This window comes from Coenobita brevimanus, chromosome 97, assembly GCF_032717465.1.
Source record: "Coenobita brevimanus isolate Jiangsu-jjx chromosome 97, ASM3271746v2, whole genome shotgun sequence".
NCBI lineage: Eukaryota > Metazoa > Arthropoda > Malacostraca > Decapoda > Coenobitidae > Coenobita > Coenobita brevimanus.
In genome coordinates, this window is record NC_137050.1 from 13,462,853 (window position 1) to 13,488,698 (window position 25,846).

The window sequence follows — 25,846 nt, forward strand, 5'->3', positions numbered from 1 at the left end:
GAGGCGGTAGCTCAGTCGGTAGAGAGGTGGCGTGCGGACCCACAGGACCCAGGTTCAAATCCTCGCTGGTGCAGGAAACAGTTTAAGGATTTGAATTTGATAAAAACAGACTTTACTGATCTACCAGAAGACCCGCCAACATGTTGTAAAAATACCCCCACTAATACCAGTACACCAGTCCTGTATGAGACAGCCCTAGCATATATGCAGTATGGACGGTGGGTGTTAGCGCCAAAGTGGTGACATGTAGAGGTGTATAGTATGAAGGAGGACTACTGGGCCTTAGAAGCAGGCTGTGAAGCCTATGCCCGGAGTTGGACATAAAAAAAAAAAATAATAAAACCTCTGGGGAAGAAAGAGGTGGCCTGCAGTTCTACTGGACCCAGGTTCAAATCCTGGCTGGGGCAGGGAACAGTTTAAGGATTTGAATTTCATTAAATCAGGCTTTACTGATCTGCCAGAAGACCCGCCGACATGTCGTAAAAATACCTCCGCTAATACCAATACACCAGTCCTGTATGAGACAGCCCTAGCATGTATTCAATATGGACGGTGGGTATTAGCGCTGAAATGGTGACATGTAGAGGTGTATAGTATGTAGGAGGACCGCTTGGCCTTGATAGCTGGCTGTGAAACCTATGCCCAGAGGTGGACACATTAAAAAAGAAAAAAAAAAAATTCCATAGAGATGCAGTTCGGGGAATGAAAGACTTCTGATAGGCAGAAGTTCTACACTATGGCTGATTGACATTCCAGTCATGAGCGCTACCAGATGCCCATGTTGTAGCTCGAGGGAAGGTATGGAGAGGTGGCACAATGGACGCAACTTCGTCTGAGCATTTGCTATAAAAATATCTGCAAAATAATGCAAGGGAGGCAACATTCCTTCTTACTTGTAGGGGAGGTAGTTTATTAGTAATAGCAGGATTATTAATAATTCTAACAGCTTTGTTCTGAATTTTGTCTTGTTTTAATGCAACCTCTCCACATCCATTCCACAAGGGTGAGCAGTATTCAAGCTGAGAGCACACATGACTCTTATAAATTATAGCTAACTGCTTGTCAGTGAAGAAGTTACGGACTCTGTACAATAATCCAAGTTTCTTTGAGGTGGTTTAGAAAGAGGTCCAGCTGAGGGCATTGTTAAGTGAGACATCGAGAATTTCAATACTTTTGGAAATGGGAATATTTGTACCATTGAAGGTAATATACGAATCTGGCAATACCTGTCTATTAGTAAATTGTATATATTTAGTTTTACTTATATTAAATAAGACAAAGTTGTTTTGTCCCCATTCACTGATTGTAGATAAGTCTTGATTTATGGAGATGGCTTTATTAAGACGAGAGTCAGAGATATCAAACTTTGTAAATGGGTGTCTTGAGTGTGAATGAATAATTGTGAAGTGCTGAGTCATCTGCAAATGAATGGATGGGATTGTGGGTGATAGATAAGAGATCATTAATATGAACCAGAAACAGGGTTGGTGCAAGAACTGATCCCTTCGGCATGCCAGCCTGACATCATTTCAGTGCTTATACCCAGCATTTTGTAATTTCCATAAATATACCATTTTACTGCCTCACTGTTGAGGAGTGGTTGTTGTATACTGTAGCAACATACAGTATTGCTGTTGGAGTTAGCAGCAGTAAAGTGAAAGGACTTCTGTACAGCATAGTCATCCTGTTTGTATTCATGTAGTTCATATCTTTACTGAAACTTTTCACTCTTCTTCAGTGTAAATAGAAAATTTTATACACCTGTTTTTTTGCCTATACAGGAACCCTGAACCTGAAAGTCTCCCGGGAGGCGACCATTAAGCAGAGTGAAACATTGAGCCGTGGGGGCATTTTCACTGGCCAAGATTTATTGGAAGGGCTATTACTTTATAGTCATGATGGGTCATACCATCACCAAGATGCTATGGAGATCATGGTGAGCACATAACCTCAGCTGTTGATAGTGAATAGTATCTTTATATGGATATTTAGTAAGATAATGATTATGCATAATGATTTATAATTCCAACAGGCTTTGTTATCACTCATAATGTTATATGATAGTTAAGTGTATGGCAGTGCAGCTTATGTATTTTATACTTAAGAGTATGGTGGATTTAGGTGTATTCCCCCCAAAAAATATTTATATATATATATATATACAGTATGATGTAGAGTATCTAAAGACCGATTGAGACCCTTGCCAGCTGGATGTGTTTCCTGGTTTGGTGCTTGCACCAACTAAACATATCAGGCAGTTTTTACCTATTCTTTTAGAATCTTTATCTCCAAAAATATTTGGGTATTGTTTGGCACCAGTAGAAAGCACTAATGTTTGACTTGAAGATGCTGTTGAGTTGAAGCCATTACATTACATGTGAATGTAGCAACAGTGAGTGAAAAGTTAATTACACTTAGAATAAATGAAGTTACACATGTTTTTGGTAAGATGAATGGATTCAGATTCAGCATGGTTAAAGCAGAATCATAATGGTCACATGATTCATCGGAGTTGGTACAGGTACCTTTGGAAAGCCACATTTTTGTGTGGAATGCATTAAAACATATGTTGGATCCTCCTTGTACATGTAATTTGTTTGGCTAAATTGAGTCTTGATTTGATTCTGCTGAAATGCTGCCTGGCTGCCACAATAAAAGAACCACTTATCAAGCCCAGGCTTTGTTCCTGCATTCAGCTGCATCATGCTTGCATGTATTAAACTGAGTGCACAGTATGAACACAAAGGAAAGGAGAGCTGGAAGATGGGAGGCAAGACTTCATAAACTGTCCTCATATATGATACAGTATAATGCTCAAGCTAGGAGGGTGCAAATTACTCGATGGAGTATACAGAAACAACAAGTAGTACTTCTGCTGATGCTACTAAAGTGTTAACCTGGTGAACCAGGCACATGGAGTCCATGTAAACTGGTCCCATTAACCCATTTTAATAAAACTAATTTGTTAACAAAGTCTCCAGTTAGATCCCTAAATGTCCACTAAAAATCCTTTACTACCCCAGCTGAACTACTGTATAGATATGATTCCAAAAGGCGTAATCTAATGCTTAGAGGTTATGCTGACATGAGACAATGACATTAAAAAGGTGTAAAGCAATTAAAAGTGCCAAGAAAATAACCACCTTGATAGACAACAACAACCACTGCTGGCTGGTTGAAAACAGGGGGGATATGAGGCAGAAGAGTTGGCTGGTAGTTGCCTCTAACTCCTCTGTAGGAGTGTTAGGTTGTCCCTTCAAACTCCTCATACTCTTTGCTGTCATCTAATGAAGCTTAGCCTGGTACAGATGGGTCATTTCAGGGGCGCACCCAGGAATTTTCTAAGGGGGGGACCTGTAGTGAGGTGAGGTAAGGTAATCCGATAATTACGGGGAGGTCACATGCAGGTTTTGAGTCAGGGAGCTGCTGGCTCATGTGTCACTCCTTGTACTTGCCAGTTTTTCATGTTTTACTGTTATCGAAATAAATATATATAAATTTTTAAAGGACCCAGAGAGCTAAGGAGGGGGGCCCAGGCCCAGTGGCTCCAGTGTAAATGCAGATAAAACAAAGGTAATGGTATCTAGGGTTGGTGACATTACTGTCAGAGAAGAGGGAGCATGGCCATGTGCAGTTATCCACAAGAGTGTGGGAAGTAATTCTATCTCGTGTAGTGTTTGTGATAAATGGGTGCATGAGAGATTTATTGATATCAGAAATAGTCATTATCATCATCATCATCCAGACCTCCTTTCCCACCCTAGGGCAGGGTGAGGAGTAGCATTGTCCAGACAGCCCAAATTTGCCCTGTCCAATGGGCCACGCTTCCATTCACTCATCATTCAAGCCCCCGGAGTCCTGGCTCTATCAGATATGCCAAAACATTCACCACGTTCTGTAGCTTCACATAATCGTGTCTGATAGAGTCAATCCGGACACTGCCACATTAAAAAGGGGTGCCAGTCCCTAATCATGCACTTCTCCTCACAACATTCATCCAGCCAGCTCGATTTCCTATCAGTTTCCTAGCCTCACTGACTTCCAAACTTCTTTTCCTCACACACTCATCCACCATATCTCTCCACCTTCTCCTTGGCCTACCTCGCCTCCTCCCTCCTTCGAATTCGCTCAGATATACCTTTTTCACCGCACTATTAATTGTTATCCATTCTCTCAACATGACCATACCATCTCAGTACAGTCTCTTTGATTCTGGTGTCCACTGACTTCCTCACTCCACATCTTTCACGAATCACATTATTTCGTATCCTATCCACCCTCTGCACTCCACATACATTCCTCAGCAGTCCCATCTCCACTGCTCTTACTCTTGACTTTTCATTTTCATGCCACACCATAGTCTCACATCCATATGTTAAAGTTGGCACTAACACTCCTTCATGTATGCCTCGTGCAGCTGCAACACTCAAGCCTCTGTTTCTTATCAAGGCCTTCATTGTATATAGGTGGATAGATAGATAGATAGATATAGATACATATACAGAATACATATACAGAATACATATACATACTGTATATACTGTATACAATATCATCATCTAGTCCAGTGCTGCCCCATGAGGAATGTGGGAGCCCAGGGTTAAGCAGGTTGATCTTGACATTTAAGATGGGAGTGACCAGCTTCATTCATCCCTGAGTGGCATTAAGTGAGCAACATACCCCAATCAGCCCTGGGATGTAAACCTGCACCAGCTCAATCCCACTGGAGCACCTAATTACCCACTAAACCACCAGGTGCCATTATTTTGTTATGTGGTTACCACCCAGCATAGTAAATGGTTTCCTATTGTACAAGAAACCATTTGGTGTGTCACTCAGTGTAGAGTCACCCGTAGACAGAAGGACGAGGAAAGAATGAAGGAAAGAAAGACAGCAGAGGAAGGAAGGAAAGAAGGGAGTAAGAGAGGAAAGGGCAGTCACCCAAGAGCAGCACTACATCAAGTGAGTGAATGGTTCATACAAGGAGGATGGAAAAGTTACAAGAGGATGGAAAAAAGGCAGAATATAAGAGGGAAGTGGAGGAGCGATTGGGTAAATACGGATTGGAGCAGATGGGGATGTGGAAGGTTTGTGCAAGATATTCACAGAAGAAATCTGACCAGCATGTGAGGTGGTGTGTGGGGTGAAGAGAAGACAAAATGGGATGTAGGGAACAGCATGGTGGAATGAAGAAGTGAGAGAGGTTGTGGCACAAAGAAGAAAGCATATAGTGAGTGAATGAGAAACAGGGACGAGGAAAAAGTTGAGAGACGGAAGAGAGAGTTATATGTAGAGAGGAAGCGAGAGGTGAAAAGATTAGTAAGAGAGAGTAAGAAGAGAGTGGAAGAGGAATTTGGAAGGAGCTTGAGTGTAAAGTGGAGGGAATGTAAGATAATGTTCTGGAAAGAGGTAAAGAGAGTTAGACAGGGTGCCAAAGAAGTTAGCTGGGGAGTGAAAGATAAAAATGGTAGATTATTAGTTGAGAAGGGGGAAAAAGTGAGCAGAAGGAGAGAACACTTTTAGGAATTGTTGAACAGAGAGAATGAAAGTAATGCAAGTACTGTATAAGTGGCTGGGGAATGGCTGGGAGAAGGAGGGCTGTGAGAAGAGAGGAAGAAATCAGTAGGATGGAAGTTGTGGAAGCAATGAAGAAGGTTAAAATGGGGAAAGGCCCAGGAATTGATGGAGTGTGTGGTGAAATGCTGAAGTATGGGGGAGAGATAGTAGTAGAATGGATGTGAAAGATGTGCAAATTGGCCTGGGAGGAAGGTAGAGTCCAGGAAGATTGGAAGTCAGGTATAATTATTACTCTGTACAAAGGAAAAAGGGAAAAAGAAGTGTGTGGTAATCATAGGGGCATTTCTCTTCTTAGTGTAATAGGAAAAGCATATGGTAGATACTTATTGACAGAGTTAGGGAAATAACAGAGGAATTAGTTGGAGAAGAACAGGGCGGTTTTAGGAAGGGAAGACATTGTGTAGATCAGATATTCATTCTTAGATCATTAATGGAAAAGTTTCTAGAGAAGGGAAAGAAGTTGTATGCAGCCTTCTTAGATTTGAAGAAAGCATATGTCAGGGTGGATGGACAAGGATTGTGGAAAGTAATAAGAATATATGGAGTAGATGGGAAGATGTTGAATACTGTGAAGAGTATGTATGAGGGTGCTATGGCAGCAGTGTATGTGTATAGTGAACTGAGTGAATTTTTCTGTTTGAAGGTTGGATTGAAACAAGGATGTGTCAAGTCTCCATGGTTGTTCAATCTGTATACAGATGGGGTTATAAAAGAGATACAAGGTAGGGCAGTGGATGTTGGAGTGGCCCTAATGAGAGAGAGCAGTGTTTGGAAACTCCCTTTACTGTTGTTAGCAGATGATACTGTGTTGTTGAGTGAAGACGAAGGGAATCAAAAGAAGTATGTAGGGAGGAGTAAAGTTATGGTCTTCGAGAGAAGTGAAGTTAGTGAATGTACAGTGAGGCTGGACGAGGAGGAAATGGAAAATGTGAGTGCATTTAAGTACTTGGGTAGTGTGATGAGTATGGTTGGAAGTTTAGAGGGTGAAGTGCTTGAAAAGGTGCAGCATGGAAGAAAGGTTGCTGGTTCCTTGAAATCATTGATGAGAAACAGGGAAGTGAGCATGGAAATGAAAAAGCTACTACATGACAGTATTGTGACACCAACTCTAACGTGTGGAAGTGAAGCTTGGACCTTGTTGGAGGGACAGAAGTCAAGAGTGAGAGCAGTGGAAATGAGTTATTTGAGAGGAGCATGTGAAGTCATATGGAGAGAAAAACTCACATATGAAGAAGTGAAGGAGCATTGTGGTGTGGATGTGTATGTGATGGGAAGCATTGCAAGAAACACACTGAGATAGTTTGGCCATGTGGAGAGGATGGAGAGTGAGAGACTGATGAGGAGAGTGTATGTGAGTGAGGTGGAAGGGGGTGAGGGAGGGGGAGGCCAAGGATGAGATGGAGGGATGGAGTGGAGAAGTATATGAGAGAGGGGAGTGTGAACTGGGAGCAGGGCAATGAAATGGTGGCGGACAGGGCAACATGGTAGGTTGCATCATGGCAGGAGATATTTCATTATTTACATCTGGTGGCAGTGAATTTGCGGGCTTCTCCTGTGAGGATAAGGGTAAAGGAAATACTAAACTGAACCAAACAAGAGTAGCAGGAGTGGAGAAAATGGTGGAGAGGAATGTCCAAGAGTTAAAAAAGGTATGGAAAATAATTAGAGAGTTGCAGGAACCGACCTTAGAACAGGAGAAATAGATTACGATAGTGCAGACCAAGTTGGAAGCCATCTCTTCATGTAGTGCTGAACAAGAAAGGCAAGTTAAGGAATTAAAAATGAGAAACGAATCTGCCTCAAATGAAATAAAACAGCTCAAGAGGGAAAATAAGAGGTTGGAAGAAGAAAGGGACAGGATGAAAAGTAAACTAGATGGCATGACTCAAAATCAACGATGCAAGATGAACACATTGAGGAAATCAAGGAGCAACACAAAGGGTGGAAGAAAATTCAAGACGAAAAAAGGGAAAATAAATTTAAAAGAGATTATAGAACAATAAAGGAAGGAAAGGGTGTAGAAGGAAGTGGTTGGGGTACTAAGAAGTAGAGAATCTTTTGTTAGGGATGTAGCAGACAGGGAAAATAATGCACGATAATTTCAGGAGTAAAAGAAAAATGTATGTCAGTAAGATCAGAAAGGGAAAGAGAAGAACTGAATAAGGTATCAGTATTTATGAAAGGTAACAACAAAGTTCAAGAAGAGATTGAAGATATGTTAAGGCTAGGTAAGTATGGGGAAGGAGGTGCGAGGCCAATTAAAGTAAAGTTTAAGTCTCAGGTAATGGTAAATGAAATCATCAACAGAACATGGAAATTATTAAAGAGGAGTTCAAGAATGTTTGGATAAGGAGAGATACAAATGAGGAAGAAAGAGTTAAAATAAAGAAGGTAGTAAAGGGAACAAAGGCAAAAAACGAACAGAGGAAGAGAAGACGGTGTTCTGTTGGAGACTTATGGATCAGAAATTGTGGAAGTGGTACTGACAGAGAGAGGGAGAGAAGAGGGAATAAAAAACAAAGGAAAAAGTTTGAAAGTGACATATACTAATGTTGGTGGTTTAATATCGGCAAGGTCAGAAATCAATGATTTCTTGAGGGTACATGAACCAGTTATTATGTGCTTTGTAGAGACCAAGTTAAGAGAGGATATTGATATCCATATGGGCAATGGTAAATACAAACTGTGAAGAGGCAGAAAAGAAAAAACGGGAGGAGGAGTGATGATAGCAGTGAAGGACAACATCAGTGTGGATAATGTGGAACTAGGACTGGGTAGGACTGAAGTGATAAATATGAAATTAGAAACTTGAGAGAATAGCAAGAGAGACATCGGAGTAGTATATGTTCCCCATAAGATAAGGGCATGGAATGACGATGAATACCAGGAGATGTTGTCAGACATAGTTAGATATCTACAGAAAGTGTTTGACAAAAGCAACAACATAATTCCATCTATCTATCCATTGTTAGATGCCTTACTCCCGTAAGGGGTGGCCACAAATAAATCGCCTCCATGTCACCCTGTCCCCTGCCATTTAATTGCCCTGCTCCCAGCTCGCATCCCCATTTCTCATATACCTCTCCACTCCATCCCTTCATCTCATCCTTAGCATCCTCCTCACTCTCTCCCCACTCTACCTCACTCACATACACTCTCCTCATCAGTCTCTCGCTCTCCATCCTCTCCACATGTCCAAACCACCTCAGTGTGTTTCTCCTAATGCTTCCCATCACATCCACATCCACACCACAACACACCTTCACTTCCTCATTTGTCACTCTGTCACTCCATGTGACTTCACATGCTCCTCTCAAATAACTCATATCCACTGCTCTCACTCTTGACCTCTGTCCCTCCAACAAGGTCCAAGCTTCACTTATATACGTTAGAGTTGGTATCACAGTACTGTCATGTAGTAGCTTTTTCACTTCCATGCTCACTTCCATGTTTCATATCACTGCTTTCAAGGAACCAGCAACCTCCCTTCCCTGTTGCACCCTTTCAAGCACTTCACCCTCTAAACTTCCATCCTTACTCATCACACTAACCAAGTACATAAATGCACTCACATTTTCCATTTCCTCCTCATCCAGCCTCACTGTACATTCACTGACTTCACTTATCTGGAAGACCATAACTTTACTCTTCCCTACATTCACCTTTAGATTCTGTTTCTTACATACTCTCCCAAACTCATCCACAAACCTTGCAGCTCCCCTTCATCTTCACTTAACAACACAGTATCATCTGCAAACAACAGTACAGGTAGTGTCCAAACATTGCCCTCTCTCACTAAAGCCGCTCCAACATCCACTGCCCTACCTTGTATCTCTTTTATAACCCCATCCATATACAGATTAAACAACCATGGAGACATGACACATCCTTGTTACAATCCAACCTTCAAATAGAAAAATTTACTCAGTTCACTATCCACATGCACGGCAGCCTTAGCACCCTCATTCATACTCTTCATGGCCTTCAACAACTTCCCATCTGCTCCATATATTCTTAATACTTTCCACGATCCTTGTCTATCCACCTTGTCATATGCTTTCTCCAAATCTGTGAAGGCTGCATGTAACTTCTGATGGATGATTTTAATTGTGAAGATGTGAACTGGGAGGAATGGGACTCAGGAGGCAGTGAAGATTCATGGGGCATTATATTGTTAAATATAGCAATGAATAATGTAATGACCCAGTGGGTCAAAGAAGAGACAAAATTCAGAGGTGATGAGATGCCAGCAAGACTAGATTTACTGCTAACCAAAGAACCTGACGTAATTGAATCTTCGAAATATCTGTGTCCTACAGGAAGTAGTGATCATGTGGTCATTGAGTTCCAGATGATAAAAGGGAACGTGGTGCCAAAAGATGAACTTTATAGGCAGGGAAGATACAAATCTGGGAAAGCAAGCTTTGCAGGATTGAGAAAATTTTTTGAAAATGCAGATTGGAGCATATTCAGAGAAACAAGAGAGATGCAGAGGAAGTGGGGTATCTTTCTAGACCTCTGTAATTCGTGTGGAAAAATATGTTCCAAGAGTAAGTGGGAAAGAAAACAGGAGGGAGGATTGGTTTAACAGAAAAATAAAGAGAGGGACTTGGCTTAATAAAAGAGAGGGACATGGCATGGAATGACTGGAGAAAGAGAGGTAATAATACAACAAAGGAAGAATATAGAAGAACTACCAGTATTGAGAAAAAGATGGGACCTCACGAGCATAGCTCATTTCCTGTATATCATAACTAGGTAAATACACACACACACACACACACACACACGTGTTAAATATGGAAATGGATGTTAGGATACAAATAATTTGTTACATACATTTGCAGGTGAGTGATAGAACCCATGAGACTGGTGGCGTCGTAGAGTTTACCATCCTTCAGGAAGAACCTGCTTCCCCTCGTCCATCCCTGCTCCCAGGCTCTGGACTGACTGTGAATGCTGGGGGTGCTGTAACTATCACTCTGGGGCATGTGTGGAAATTGGACTCAAATTCAATGGAACCTCTTCCTGATGCTGATAGCCAGAGGAAGAAATATGTGGTGACCAAACTGCCAGTCTCAGGCAAGGTAGAGGTACTGAAATCAGATAGGAAGACCTGGTCCACTCTCAGTGTAGGGGATTCCTTCACTCACCATGACCTACTCAACAGACATATCAGGTATATAGAGTACTTATCTAATTGGTTCTGTGGATGATTTTTTTTATTTTATTTATTTTTTTTTTTTACAAAAATCATGTGAGTTTATGTCTAAAGACATGGTGCAATAGCTGAGCTGAATTGAATATTGGTTTTATCACTTTTAAAAATGATGAATGAATGAATGAATATAATGAGCTGTGACCAGTGATTTATGTAGACCAGTAATGCATTTCCATTGTCAATGGTTAAGGTTTGTGCATCAGATGGGTGGGAGAATGGGGCGGGATACACTGCACTTCCAGCTACAGAGTGGTGCAAGTCTGGAGGGTGCCGAGCACAGCCTACTTATCACAGTGAAGGAAGACAAAACACCGCCTCGTCTCACTGTGAACGTTCGCCTGACTCTGCCAGAGCATTCAGCTGCACCTCTCATGTCCACCCACCTAGCTGCCATTGATCGTGAGATGCACCCAGATGAGCTTAGGTTTATGGTGAGTGGCTGAATAGGTTGCAAGTATAGGAAGTGTAATATAATGTAGAGCATTCCAGTGACACATAACAAAGTACAGGTAGTTGTAATTTCATTTTCTGAGAGCATCAGAAAAAATACAGAGGATGATAGAGAGAGTTCTACTTTTTTTATTTGAAGTAGGCCTTTGACAAAGTGTCCAAGGAGGTGGTGAAGTGGGCAGTGAGAAAGCTTTTGATTGAGGAGTGGTTGGTTAGAGTGGTTATGACAATGTACGAGGGTGCATGCACCTAGATGAGAGAGAATGGAGGCTTGAGTGATGAATTTTCCATGAGTGTTTGTGTGCTTCAGGGGTCAGCTTTAAGCTTCTCATTGTTTGTCATGGTGCTTCAAGCTTTCTCTTTTGACTTCAGAACTGACCCCTCATGGGTGATGTTTACACTGATGACTTGGTGTTTAACACAGAGAATGAGAGGACAGCAGGGGACAGATAGAAGAAGCGGAGAGATGGAGTGGGGGACAAGGGTTTGAGAGTCATTGTAGATAAAACATAAGTAATGATACACAGGGTAGGTGGCAGTACCGTACTGTCAAAGCATAGAAAGTGTGACCATATGCAGTTTGCCATGAGAGTATGGAAAGTAGCTTCACCTTATGCACTGTTTGTGATAATTGGGTGCATAAGAGATATATATTAGAAGTAAACTGCAGTACAAAATAATGCTGATTTTATATTTATGGTGTGTTGGGAGTGTAATGCTTTATGATAGTGAGACATGGGCATTGATATTTGTGGGTTCAGGCATGCAGAGTAGATAATGACTGGTTAGATGCGTAATGCATCTTTGACTGACAGGCCTGGGGGGACGGTTAGGAATGCGAATGAAGAATTGAAAGGAGGGATGGGAGTTGAATGTGTTAGTGTTATGATGAGAAGAGGTAGATTGAGATAGTTTGGGTATGTGGAGAGGATGGAGGATGACAAATGGGTGTTGAGGATGAGAAGAGTGAACATTAAGTGTAATTGCAAGAGGCAGACCAACTAAGACCTGGCATGAGGTCATGCGGTGTGACCTGAGGGATAAGGAACTGAATAGGAAGGCTGCTAGAGATGGAGCAGCATGGAGAGCGAACAGTAGGTGACCAAAAGCGATGTATGGAAGCATGTTAAAGCCTTTATAACAAATGGATAAAGAAGTATTAATTTCCTCTCTGTAGGGAGGTTTGGGAGACACCTGAAAGTGTGACAGTGCCGTGAATCAATCTGTGTTCCATGTGAGCTGGGAAAGTTGAGGTGACTGTATTAATCACTGTCTGTATCAGAGAGAGGTAAATATGTAAAGGAAATGGAGAGTAGAGTGGCACAGGGAAACAACATGGCTAATGCTCTGAAGACCTTGATATTAAACAATGATGTGAGTGTGGAGGCTGCAGGAGTATTGTATGAAGGTGTGTTAGTGCGTACTTTAACATACTGTACACCATGAGAACAGGAAGTCAGGAGTAAGAGCTTTGGAAACAGGACTGTTGACGATTGAGTAAGGAGTGCATTGAGTGGAGAGGATAGGAGTGCATTGAGTGGAGAGGAGAAGAATTAATATGATTAGTGAAAAATATGGAATAAGAAATCCTGTTGACAATAAGACTGAAAAAGAATGTGCTTAGATGGTATGGCAATATAGAGAGAACTTACATGTGTGGGATTGTTGTTGTTTTATTGTTGTTGTTTTGGTCACTGGCTATTCTGAATGTGAACCCAGTGGCCTGCAGACTTAAGTTGCCCTTCTCCTGCAGTCAGCCATGCTCCTTTTGGGAGATAAAGAAGGAATTGAGGGACATTCATATAACCATGCAGCTCACCTACCTGATTATACCAGGGCCATTGTGTAAAGGCATTCCTTTCCAGCACCAGATGGGGTGGTGGAAAGGACAGTCAGCTTGGGTGATTTGTGGTTATTTTATTCTTAATACGTACCATGACTTAGAAATTCTGTGAATTATAAATAACATAACTTATGGGGAAAATTACTTATGAGTCTAACCTCTTGGCAGAATTGCCCCCTGCCACCATACTTACACCCGATTGGTCACCAGCGAACACTAACACCTCTTCAAACAGAATGTAATGCATGTATGTAATGGGAATGAACAATATTGTAAGGTTCTTATCTTATTCTGACTGATGAAAATGCTTAAGTGGATGGGGTAGTGGGAGGGGATCCAAGGTTTAAGGCACACTACTGCCTCTCAGCAAGGTGCGAGTGTGAAAGTAACAGGGACAACAGGATGGACTAGGGCGTCCGCTTGCCATTAGGTGTGTGTGTGGGAAATGCTGTGATTGGCTACTCATGCATGAATATGATTGGCTTCCAGCCGCGACTAGTGTAAACAATGCCATGACCTGGAAAACTCGTCAGAAATGAGTCACATGGGGCAGCAGCTGTGACTATCAAATTGGTTACCACAGTGTACAAAGTGATCATGGTTTGGCTGGAAAAGTACCATGAATTAGAAAACCATGACTAACAAACCAGCAATATATGCCAAGTTGACCGTAAATACAGGTACACCACAAATTCTCCAGCATCAGATGGTCTGGCACCTACTTATGAGAGGGTGCTTGAAATTTCCATGCCAGCTGAATTAGATTAATAGATGGCCACAGATGGCATCAAATGTAGCATGTGTTTGCTTGGATTGCATACACTGCATATCTTGGTGGTGATCCCTGTGCTGTATTTTGTCTGATTTTTAGTTTATTTTACATACATTTAAACCCTAGCTGTGGCTTCTAAGAAAGATGCAAATGTCAGTGGTGGTGACAAGTTTAACCACCAATACAGTATTTCAATAGTCAGACCTCCTTGATTGAGGTTAAGTTGTCTGGCAAACTACCACAGTGATGAAACTTCACAGTAACCAAATAAAGCAATTAATTAATGTAATAGTTTCATGACCCACAAGTTTACACCCACCTTTTTGTCTGATATCCGAATAATAACCCCTTAAAAGACTGGAGGGATGATATCAGCAATGTTTACTCTGATTCTGCTGCTCTCAATTGTGAACCAGATGACCCTTTTCTCTCATATCCCTCCTAGCTTACTTTGCAAGTCAGCTTTGGCAGTGTATTTTGTATGTGAATTTGAAATTCCCACAATCAGCCATTCCTAGCCATCAGTTTGTGTTCCTGTGACTGCAGCACATCTCATTTCTCACTCCTTTAGCTAAGTTTACCCTTGAATGCTATATCACCACTTCAGTTTATTATAAATTAATGCCACAGTCAAAGCAAAAGCTTATTTCAATTACTGGTACTTACTTTACTGAAACACTTTATATGTGAGTGTGGAGTGCATAAAGCATTATTATGTCTTGGGGTTGTTTGCCTGTGGAAACCAGTTACCACAAGGCATGCTGTTACCATAGTAACTGATACGTGTTACCAGTGACCTACTGTATTGGCTGCCCATATCTTCAAGTAGATTTTCCCTCACCCATCTGGTCACAGTGGTGTATCAGCCGCTGTGTGGGGGGATTTAATGCAGTAAGACATTATTATTATGCCAAAAACAAAATTGACATAGCAGGATAAAGTGGAACTGTTGAAAAACTGGACTGTGGTGTTCCCATATGTAATTTGTGATACAGATGGTATTTGTTCATTATCTGTTTATGATACAGAGGTGCAGAGGGATAAAATATTGAAATTTTATGCAGACAGTGATTTGAATAAGCAAATGAACATTTGAACTATGAAAGATGGTAAGAGTACTGATCCTAATCGATTGATGATGGAATGATTTCGACAGCATCAGAGTGTTGGAGTGAACTTGCTGGGTAGCATGATAATGAACCAGGCGCAGTTGTTCCTTAAAGAACTTAAATTGGAACAACAATATGATTATGTTGAAGGATAGAGTGTCAGAGGTGCATTATGAATTTACTGTTATACATGACCTCCATTAATCCCTGCTGGCTTATTAAATATGACATATGTGACCTCTGTTGGTTTGGCAAAACTGTTAATCTGGCAAGGCTCTGGAACCAAGGGTGCCAGAAAATCAGTGATGTTCCTGTATGTGTGAGTGAGTTTGAAGCCAGGAGCACAAGTGGTAACCCAGAAGAAGATGGTAAATGAGGGTATAAGAAAGCAAGTTGCAGAAAATGTTGGGGCTAGAGATCTGGTGAGGGACCAAGTTGGTTGGATGACTTAAGTACATAGGAGCACTTGACAAGAGTTTTATGCCTCCTTTTTAACTTGGTTGTCAATGGAACGACTTTATGTGGCAAGTAGTATGAAGCGCATTAATAAAGAAAAATCTGGTAATGTGCAGATTGTTAGACCTGTGAGTTAGAGCCAGAAGTCCAGGAACTTGAATGGTGTGTAAATGAGTATCTTATTCATTTAGCATGCTGTTGATTGTTTTCTTTCATGCTTTTTTCTTTGTGGTTTGGATCCTTGATCATTCTATCTCTGTGTGAGAAAAACAGGTCAGGGTATGGTAATAATCTGCCCTTAAAAGCCTCTGATATCGTCAAATAGGTGCACTAAACAACGATGAGACATTTATGTAAAGGAATCATGCATTTTTTACCTTGACCTTATTAGTATCTTGATTTTGAGCAGATTCCATTCCTTTAACAAAGTAAACTATGTGATTGCAGGAAAGCAGCTGGGAGGTAATGAGTAAGGTGGGACATCCCATTTCATTGGGAATATTAAGTCTTTCACTGTGATGGATCATATATAGGTTGAATAGAATTTCAGTCAGTTCACTTCTAACATTCCCTCCCAAAATGCTAATTGCTTGTAATGCAAAGTTACCAATATGTGATTATATCCAACACAGTGTGGGATGTGGACTGAAACATGGCCAAATATAGCATAACAGTATTTGTTACTGTGCAGACATGTCTGCCATGGCACAAGTCATCCATCTGCTCAGTAGCTCATTGTGCAGCCCCTAACCAGTGACATTGCTCTCCCACCACCCTTGCATGCTCTGGGGTGAGTGCTTACAGCCCACAGAACATGCTGTGCTGCCTAAGGCCACAGTGTGTTATAAGGACTGGTTTGACTTCCTCTTCCACCATGGCTCCTCCTCCAGACCAAGTGAGGAAGAAATGTAATATCTTTAGTCAGGAAAAGAAAGTCAAGATTGTCTACCAAATTGGCTGTGGAGAGAAGAAACATGGTACTGCCAAGGACTTTGATGTCAGAGTCTACCAGCAGGACCATTGATAAAAGCTAAAAGAAGATCCTGGCCACTGTTATGGGCTACGGCACCTTGATGTTGATGGGAGAGTGAGGATGTCAAATGTTATGGCTGAGAGATACCTAACTTTCCACATCATAAGAAAGGAGAAGGATGTAGTACCCACCAGTTCCATGCTTATTTGGCAGCTTTAAGGCAGTGTGTGGCTGGTTCAACTGGTTTGTCAAGAGAAAGGGCTTGAAATGGCCAAACAACACAGGTGAGCAGGGTTATACAGACAAGATTGCCACAGCTGAGCTCATATTTTGAAGGCTGTTGTCAAGGAAGAGGGTACACTGTTCATCAGATTTATAATCTTTGTGGGAAAGTGCATTTTTTAAAGTTAGTGCCCAATTCAGCATACATTTCCAAATAAATGTGTTAAGCTAAGGGACACAAAACAGATAAGTCACAAATCTCGCTGTTTGCCCTGAACCTGTCCAGGGCACACAGAATGGGGTGTGTTATAATACACACCATTAATCACCCTTGTTTCTTTAACAACTACCATAATATGGAAGGTTCAGGCATTCATTAGTTTCATAATAAGAAGAGATGGATGATATCAAGTGTCAGTCTGGCCTGATTCAACAGACTGTGGCAGAGGCATATGGAAAGTGTGAGGAGCTGGGAGTTTCCATTGATATCCTCCTCCTGGCAAACAGTGCATTAGGACACTTTACCTTCCTTATAAATTGGCACCTGCCTGTCTGTTTTATGTATTGATCTCAAATAACAACTTCCTTAATTCAAGCCGTTGACCGGAAAGCTGTTGTAAAGGTTGCCAGTATTAGATGTATAGCCACCTTCATGCTCAAAAACAACTCCTCCCACCCCATGAACTCATGGATATTTTTATAGGCAGTGGCAGTTTCCAAGACTTAGACATTGTTACTCTGGTTAACTGATTATATACTGTCTTCAGAGATTATGGATGTTGCCCAGACCTGGTCATCATCGGACGTGTCTCCCGGCTGTGTCATTCACCATCCTGGTTTCAGGAACATAGCCTATTATCGCTTTTGTGCCATCATTGTCCATTGTATTGGTATGTTGTGATACCACAGTGATCCAGTTTTGTATTCTAGTGTATGTTGGCCAGGAGGTAGTCCTCTCATGGAGTCTTCCATGACCAGTCTCTACTCCCAGGACACCCAGATGGAACTCACACCTGCCATCAGGGTGGACACTGTTCCAAGCAAGAGGGTGAGGACAATTTCTGTTGCTAGCAAGGAGGGTGGAGCCCCAGAGAAATGGATTTGGCTTTCCTCCCCAGATGGTGATGCCACCAGTGCGGCTTGGAGCCCTGTGTACATTACAAGGTCAGCTGACAACACACCTGTTTTTTTAATCCCAGCAGGTTATTGGATGACATCAGTGGGCCTCCACTGGGTAAGCACTGCATTGAGGGTTTAGGGAAAGGGGTCGATTATTAGATTCTGTGTGTTTGCTGGTGATGTGACCAAGATGACTGTACCACCTGAATTTCTCACCCAGCTGGGAGACTGGTCTGTCAGGTGCTGTTTGGCTCACTCATCTTCTAGTGGCAAGTTTTCATATGGTACACTCAGGTCTGTTGTTCTTGATGTCTCAGAGGAGGAACTCGTGTGTCACCTTCTTTCTTTAGGCAACTGTTCCTCCCAGCTGGTGGAGGTCACCTGTTTCTAGGTCCATCCTCATGGAGGAGAGAATGCTGGTGGTGTTACATAAATTAAGGGGCCCCTTGCCAGAGCTGGTTATCTTTGGTCAGTTTCACTACTTTTTAAGGACTTGTGTGTTTCCTGTGCTGAGGTGTTATACATGCCATTGCTTTGGGCATGGCATGATCTGCAAAAACAAATACAATATAGATGCTCTCAGTGTAGTAGGTTCCGTCCATCCAAGTCCCCATCAGGTAGTCTGTGCTCTGACCCCTACTGCTTTTTTCTGCACCGGTGCACACAGTTGTCTCCTGCACATGCCCAATTTATCAGCAGGCCTTTGCCATCCATGATGTTGCCAGAACTGACCCTTTGACCCTGCCTGACATCAGTACCCATCTATGTGCCCTCAACTTCTCTGGGTGCAACCCCTTTAGCACAACCCCCTTGTCACTACTTACTGCTCCCTCTTGGACATTCTGACCTGTCCAGGAGGGTCTTACCTATGTAATGGTGGTCAGCAACCATTTTCCAGTATTGGATAACCTTGTTGATGCTTTTGGTAGTGAGTTGACAGCTTGATCCAGTGAGGCAGAACACACGTTTGCTGTGTCCTCCCACCCAAACTCTCAGTCAGTGGTGCCGCTCCACCTTGCCTCTTTTCCCAAGCTCCGATGACATCATTTCCACCCAGCTCAGCTCTCTCTCACCTTATGCAGCACATGAAACCTCAGGTCCTTCCATCCAGCCTGTTACCTTGCCTGGAACTTTGCAAGCCAATTCTGCCTTATCATTGATTACTATTCCTACCCTTGCTTAATCTAAGCCGCATGTCGTCCTCCTCAGCTCTCCTGTGATGGGCTTTGTCTCTGGTTATTCTCCTGCTTCTAACAGCCTGTATTGAGAACAACCTCCCTAGCCTTCCCACATGCCAATTCCTTAGGTGCCCATTCCTCTGAGTCCTTTGTGGACCTCCTGCTAGCTTCCCTGTCCATATATCGAAATGGGCAGTCTATCATCGACATCTGTCTCGGCCTCCTGCTTCCCTCCCCCCTCCTCACTTCCTAGTGATGGCTCCTCTACCTCTCCAAAGATTCCTCCTCTGGAATGCTAGATCCCCTTCTTGGAAAACTTCTGATTTCAAACAAATGGTAGTGGACCTCACCCCAGATGTCACTGGTCTCTATGAGTCTTGGCTGTCCTCACACCTCCATCTGTCTCTCCAAGGTCTTACCATCTGCTGGTCTGATCAATGGGGTGTTTGAGGTGGTCTAGCTGTTTTAGTCCAGGAGAACATGCCTAGCTCAGTTCTGCCTCTGACCCAACCCCGTTAGGGGTTATTGGAAGTTTTTGCAGTCCTCCCTTCCCTCATGATGGTTTGGATCACTGTGGTGGTTTGCAACAACCCTTGCAATGATACTGGCCTAGAAGAACTTCAGGCCTATCAAGATCAGCTTCATTTACCTTGTCTACTCCTGGGTAACTTTAATGCCAGACATTCCCATTGGAACTCTTTCCTGGTGCAGGGTTCTGGCAACAAGTCATAACATAATCTTCCCTCTTTCAGGTTCTCTCGGAGATTGGACTCCTTTCCCTTCTCACCCTGTTGGGCCTACAGACCTGTTTTGATCTGCTCCTGGGCTTGCCTGCCACACTTGACCTTTGTGTGTGGGACTTCATCTTTGGTGGCTTGGCCATTTGGACTGGCTCATACTTGGGGCTCGATCACCTTCCGATAATCCTGGATGTTCCTGGACTTTCTTCATCTGCCCTGCCCCACCTTATCCATGTTGGATTCTCACATGGGGCTTCTGGTCCTCTTTTTAGGCAGCCTTGGTGATGCCTGGACTTTCAGGGCCTTTGGATGAATATGTGGCAGCCTTTACTTCCCTTGTGATTACCGTGTGTGAATCAACCTTCTGCAAGTCGTCAGCACATCCTTAGGGTGCCTCTTCAGTTCCTTGGTCATCAGAGAAGTGCACTAGGGTTGTCTTCCTGGAATGCCTGGCAGAGGTGCCCCTGTCCTGGTCACCAGGACCTTCACCACTGTAGGGATGCAGAATGTAAGTGGACTTTTAATTAGGGTCATTTTGCTGCTTGGTCAGCCTTCTGCTCAACCCTTTCATTCTCAAGCTCACCATCCCAGTCCTGGTCCTTTATTTGGGCAATGTAGGATGGCCTTACTACCCCCATATATCCCCAAATGAAGGAGGGTAACCTCCTGGTAGGCCTTTAGGACAAGGATGCCTTCTTGGCCATCTTCTTTAGGTTCCAGTTTGATACCCCTGCTCCATTTCCAGGGCTTCAGCAGTTGCTTGGAGTCATTCAGGCTGGCATCTTGTTCCCATCCCCAGCAGACTTGGTCTCTCTCCTTTACTCAGGCAGGGCTTTCTGGTTTGTGAGCCTATTGGCTTAATAAAGCATGTGATCCAGATTTTGACCCCATCAAGTTCCTGGTCCATTTTGCCCTCCCCTGTCAGGTCTCATTCCTTGACATCTCTAATGACAGCTGGGCAAGGGGGGTCTTCCCTTCCTGCTGGAAAGCCTCTCACCTCCTCCTCCTCCCCAAGCCTGGGAGGGACCCTTCTTCTCCACCTTCATACAGCCTGATAGTGTTGCCCTCCAGTGTTGGGAAAGTGCTTGAGAGGATGGTGTGTTGCCTGCTTTCCTGGTGGCTTGAGCATGACTTCTGTTTGCCTGAGATTCAGTATGGATCTGTGTGTTGAAGGGGACATCTGATGTTCTCCTCCAGTTTGACCATCACATTCACTAAGCATACTGTCACCAACAGGTACTCCTGTTGGTCTTTGTGGCTGTCCAGAGGCCCTTTGACACTGCCTTCCATGATGAGATCCTCTGTACGTTGTGTTGTCTTGCTGTCACTGGCTTAACATTTGCCTGGGCTGAAGCTTTCAGGAGGAGTGGTCCTTCTGCATATGGGTACTTGCCATACTCCTTCCCCCCTCTAGTCAGGTAAGTAGTACCACAGGGATTTGTTCTTAGTCCCCTTCTTTTTAATGTATTAATGTCTGACCTCCCTTATCCTCCTTGAGTGCCCACCTTGGCCTGGGCTGACAGTGTTTCCATCCTTTGCAGTGCTGCCCCATTACAGGAAGCCCATCATCACCTCCAGCAGGCTGTGGATGCATTTGCCACGAGCTGCAGACTGGGGCTTTACAGTTAAAGCATAGAGTACTCGTCAAAAGTATCGAGCTCCCTGCGTCCCTCCTACAAAACAAACCTTTCAACATCGAAAAAACATTTAAATAATGCATTTTATTTACCTTTAGTGCTTCGTAGGGTATCCTTTACGCTTCTTCATGGACCTGAGACGTCTTGGAAGTGAAAGGACAAGGTTCCTGAGGTGCTGGAGGGGTATTTTGTCCCAGGAGTCATGAATGGCGGCTTCCAGCTTAGGCAGAGAGTTCACGTCCTTCCCTTGGAGATTCTTCTTTACGAGGTACCAGAGGTTTTCTATCTGGTTGAGGTCTGGACTATTTCCTGGCCAGTCTTTCATGAATGATACCTTGCAGTCACGAAGCCAATTGGTGACCGATTTGGCCTTATGAGCAGGTGCACCGTCCTGCTGAAACACTCGTGCACCTGTCAGCTCGAAGGACTCTGGTAAATGATCACACAGAAGCTCCAGATAAACATCCTGATTCACTTTGCAGTTCATGGGAAGCACAACAAGCTTCCCCAAACCATTACCAGAAAAATAACCTCATACCATGAGTGAATCGGGATGTTTAACTGTGCTTTCCACGTAACGTGGGTCAAGCGGGTCACTACCTTTGCGCCGGTACACACGTGCTTCTCGGTTACAGGCAACACTAAATGTTGCCTCATCAGACCACAACACAGACAACCATTGCTCCTCACCCCAGTTAAGGTATTTGTTAGCAAAGGCAAGCCAACGAAGTCGCTGGTAACGTGTGAGAAGAGGCTTTCTCACAGGCCTGTGACTTGTGTAACCAAGTTCATGGACCCTTCGAGACACTGTGCGCACAGAAACCTCACCAAACACTTCCGGGTTGCTCTCCTTTATTTTCCTTGCACTCACATGAGGATTAGACTCCACTGCACATTTTAAAACATTAACAGACCTCGGGGAAGTTTTCCTGGGCCTATCAGACCGCGATTTCTTTGTGGGAACGTCACCACTGTTTTCCACTAGAAAACGGGCGCACCACCTACGCACTGTCGATTGAGCCACACCAACCAATTCATTAATTTCCTTCATTTGGTGGTCTGCCTCCTTTAGAGCAATGATCTGGGATATGATTTCACTCGATAGTTCACGGGTAGGTGCCATAACAAAGTGGCGAAAGCCAAAACACTGCGGGACACTCGGTAAAAAATGACGCAAAAAGAGAGGGAGACATGGCGGAGTTCCTCTCTCTCAGGCAGCCTGTAGGCAACCGAGGTGGGAACCAACCAGCGCGTAGGAAGGCCTCAGGCTACCGTGACATCATGCTAGCGCCGCAAACATCTGGCTTAATTTTTACTACCAAAAACGGGTGATTCTTTTTTGGCCATAAGTATTGCGCGCCCTGCCATAGGCGCTCGATACTTCTGACAAGCACTGTATAAGAGTGCTATTATGTGCTTCACTTATTTGAAGCTCCTCTCCCTGCTCATGGTTCAGCTTACTGGGGAGCCTCTCACCCTGTGAACCTAGCACAATTTTCTTGGCTTCCATCTGGAAGGCTCCCATCTCACTGGGGCCCCTTACATTGACTGTCTTTGATCAGGCATGAATTAGGTGCCTGGACATCATGAAGTATGTTGCAGGAATTTGCTGCTGTGCTGACTGAAGTACTCTCCTTCACCTGTATCAGGCATTCATTTGGAGCAAACTGTCATATGATATCTCTCTTTATGGACTGGCTGCCTAGTTTCACTTTGAGAAGTTGGATGTTGTCCAGAACACAGCACTTTGCATTACCCTTGGTGCCTTCGGGTCCACCCCTGTTGTTTCGCTTCATGTGGAGTCTGGGATGATTCCCTTCTCCACTTGTGACATGGAATTGGACTGTCAGCTGCTCCATCACATTTCTGACCTTCCATCCAGCCACCCAGTCTCCTCGCTCTACTGCCTCCCCATGGTCCTTTGCCAGCCCCCAGGCAGGCCATGAGTGCGGTTCCCCTTCATCCTCCGCAGCATCCAGGCCTGCCACAGCTTATCTCTGCCACTGGCCTGCCCCAGTCACCCCTCTCCTCCCTGTCCTCCCTTGGATGGATTTGTCATTGATTATCTCGCCTTATTTCCCAATGCTGTTCCTGAAGTCAGCCAATACAATTTTGGCATGGCAGCTCTTTCTTAGCGAGGACTCCTCTTTTTACAGGAACTCCTTTAGAATTTACATGGATGGATCCCACTCCCTCCCATCATCCTTTGCCTCAGCAGCCTACTTTGAAGACCTTTCCTTATGCCAAACTTGGTATTTCAATGGATGGCGTGATGTCCTGACTGCAGAACTCTTAGCCATCCCCCAGGTCCTTGACTACAAACTTTCCTCCACCCCCAACCAGTGGTTCTATGTACTGCCCCGCAGTCTCCACTTACCCTCCTCCTCTCAGATCATCTAGTGACTCTTGTCAGGCAAGTCCTTGCCATTATGGAGCACCTCTTTCTCCTAGCCTTGCCCCCCTGGCATTTTTGCTTTTAATGGATCCCCTTGCATATATGCATCTGTGGTAATGAAATTCCTAACAGTAATGTGGCAGACACTGATTTCTGGCATGTTGGTCCCCATGGGTCCTGATCTGGTAGCACTCCCAGCTCTTGCCCATGATGCCTGGATGTTGTACAATACTGAAATGCAAACCATGTGACAGACCTCCCTGCCTCTCACCTGGGACATTTTGACACTGACTTTTCCACATCCTTGGGTCTGCCACCCCTGTCACGATGTTGCCATCATCACGTTGTGGTTGGACTACATGGGCCTTACAAGTCACCTGTACTTTTTGGGTATGATAAAGTACCTTTGGTGTTAATGGTGTCCCTGGTTTGAAGAGACCAAAGAACATTTCTTGTTATGGTACCTGAGATTTCCCTCCCTCTACACATTCTTGAGAGATCACCGGGCATCTTTGAGAGTTTTCATCCTGTCTCTCCAGATCCTCTTGGGGGAGGTGATGAGGACTCGGTTGTAGCAGCGCATCGTGCAGTATGTGTCTGATATTATATGTAAATCTAGGCAGCTTTCCCACATTTAACATGTTGCCCTAATCAGTTTGCATTGGAAGGGCATTGGACCACTGGTTTGGTTGCATGCCTCAGACCCACAAGAAGAAGAAGCTTTCAGAGATTCTTTCTGCTGTCCAAAAGTAATGCCTCTGAGTGTTTTTAAAACATTGATGTTATGATGTGCCTTTGTAGTTATGTTGCTTACATGCTAAGAAAAAGCCACGTATGTGCCCAGAATAAACACTCCTTGATGGTGGTAGAGATGGTTGATTGGAGTATCAACAGTGTCTCAGCTAAGGTACCAGCACTAGACCACCTTGATGCCACCTTACAATATGCAGCTCTGCTTCAAGGATGTCGCTCTTCCTTGGATGCTTTACCTTCCCTTCACCAGGGGCAGCACCCTTAGCACCAGACTTTCCAATAGGGGTAGTAGCTTGACCAACATTAACAGACTGTTTTTTCAGAAAAAAAAAAAGGACAAAATCCACTTTTTAGCACACACAGCAGTGCCTTTCAGTTACTAGCACTGCACACAAAAGATTGCAGGTGGTCTGTGGTGTTTTGCAGGAGTGAGAAAACAATGCAGCACAGTGAATACAAGCAATGCAGTCACTACTACGGGACATGTGAGAGAGAGAGAGAGTGAGTGAGGAGGAGACAGAGTGGCCCAACATTTCAAAGGAGTGGAGGGAACTATGGGGCTTGTGCAGAAGTTTCAGAATGAGTTTCTGCGAATGCAAACATTGGAGGCCATCTTGGCTCCAGTAGGTGATGATTGGCTTTCATGAGTGTCTGTGTGTGTGGTGGGCTTTTTGTCAGCCACCTTCATCATTATAGTGTGAGTAATGCATCAAATATAGGGAGATGGTCTTAACATCTCATTGTCATAGCGATGTATTGATTACCATATTAAATAATAGGGGTGTACTGTAACCCAGTCCCTATTCGTAGTAGGTAGGGTAGCCCATCCTCTCTTTCACCTAGTGCGCACAGTTAGTACACTTTGCATCTGTGAAAGTAGAACCCATGGAAAGGATGCTGCTTAACATCTAGCACTCTTTTTTTGCTTTCTCTTGTTTTTGTTTCTCTCTGGCTCTTTCCTTTTTTTCTGTCATCTGCTTATTTTAACATCAGTAATGTCTGTGTTTTCCCATGGCGCTCATTAGACTAGGTATGGTAGGGAAAACAGGATGCCCAGGATGCAGATAACAGGTTGCAGAATCAGCTAAAGTGCTTCATTTTTGGCATTGTGGCACTGGACAGTACATTACATAACATGTGTTAGTTTTGATGTTTTCAGTTTTGTTAAAGAGGTAGCTTGGTACAGTATGTGATTTTTATTTTTTTATTTATTTTATTTTTTTTATTTTTTATGACTCTGTGCATAGGTTTCACTGCCTGCTCCCAAGGCCCAGTAGTCCTGCTACATGCCATACACCTTTACATGTCACCACTTCGGTGCTAACACCCTCTGTACATATTGAATACATCCTAGGGCTGTCTGATACGGGGCTGGTGTATTAGTATTAGTGGTGGTATTTT

General features: G+C 43.6%; 1 protein-coding gene across 1 annotated transcript in view; it reads left to right on the top strand.

Moving 5' to 3' along the window:
- Positions 1-25,846, top strand: part of LOC145413828 (extracellular matrix organizing protein FRAS1-like) — a 596,816-nt gene that overhangs the window by 349,057 nt on the left and 221,913 nt on the right. The window contains exons 31-33 of the mRNA XM_080283490.1: positions 1,782-1,936; positions 10,425-10,756; positions 10,989-11,229. Coding sequence (XP_080139616.1) covers positions 1,782-1,936; positions 10,425-10,756; positions 10,989-11,229 — 728 coding nt within the window. The remainder of the gene's footprint in view (positions 1-1,781; positions 1,937-10,424; positions 10,757-10,988; positions 11,230-25,846) is intronic.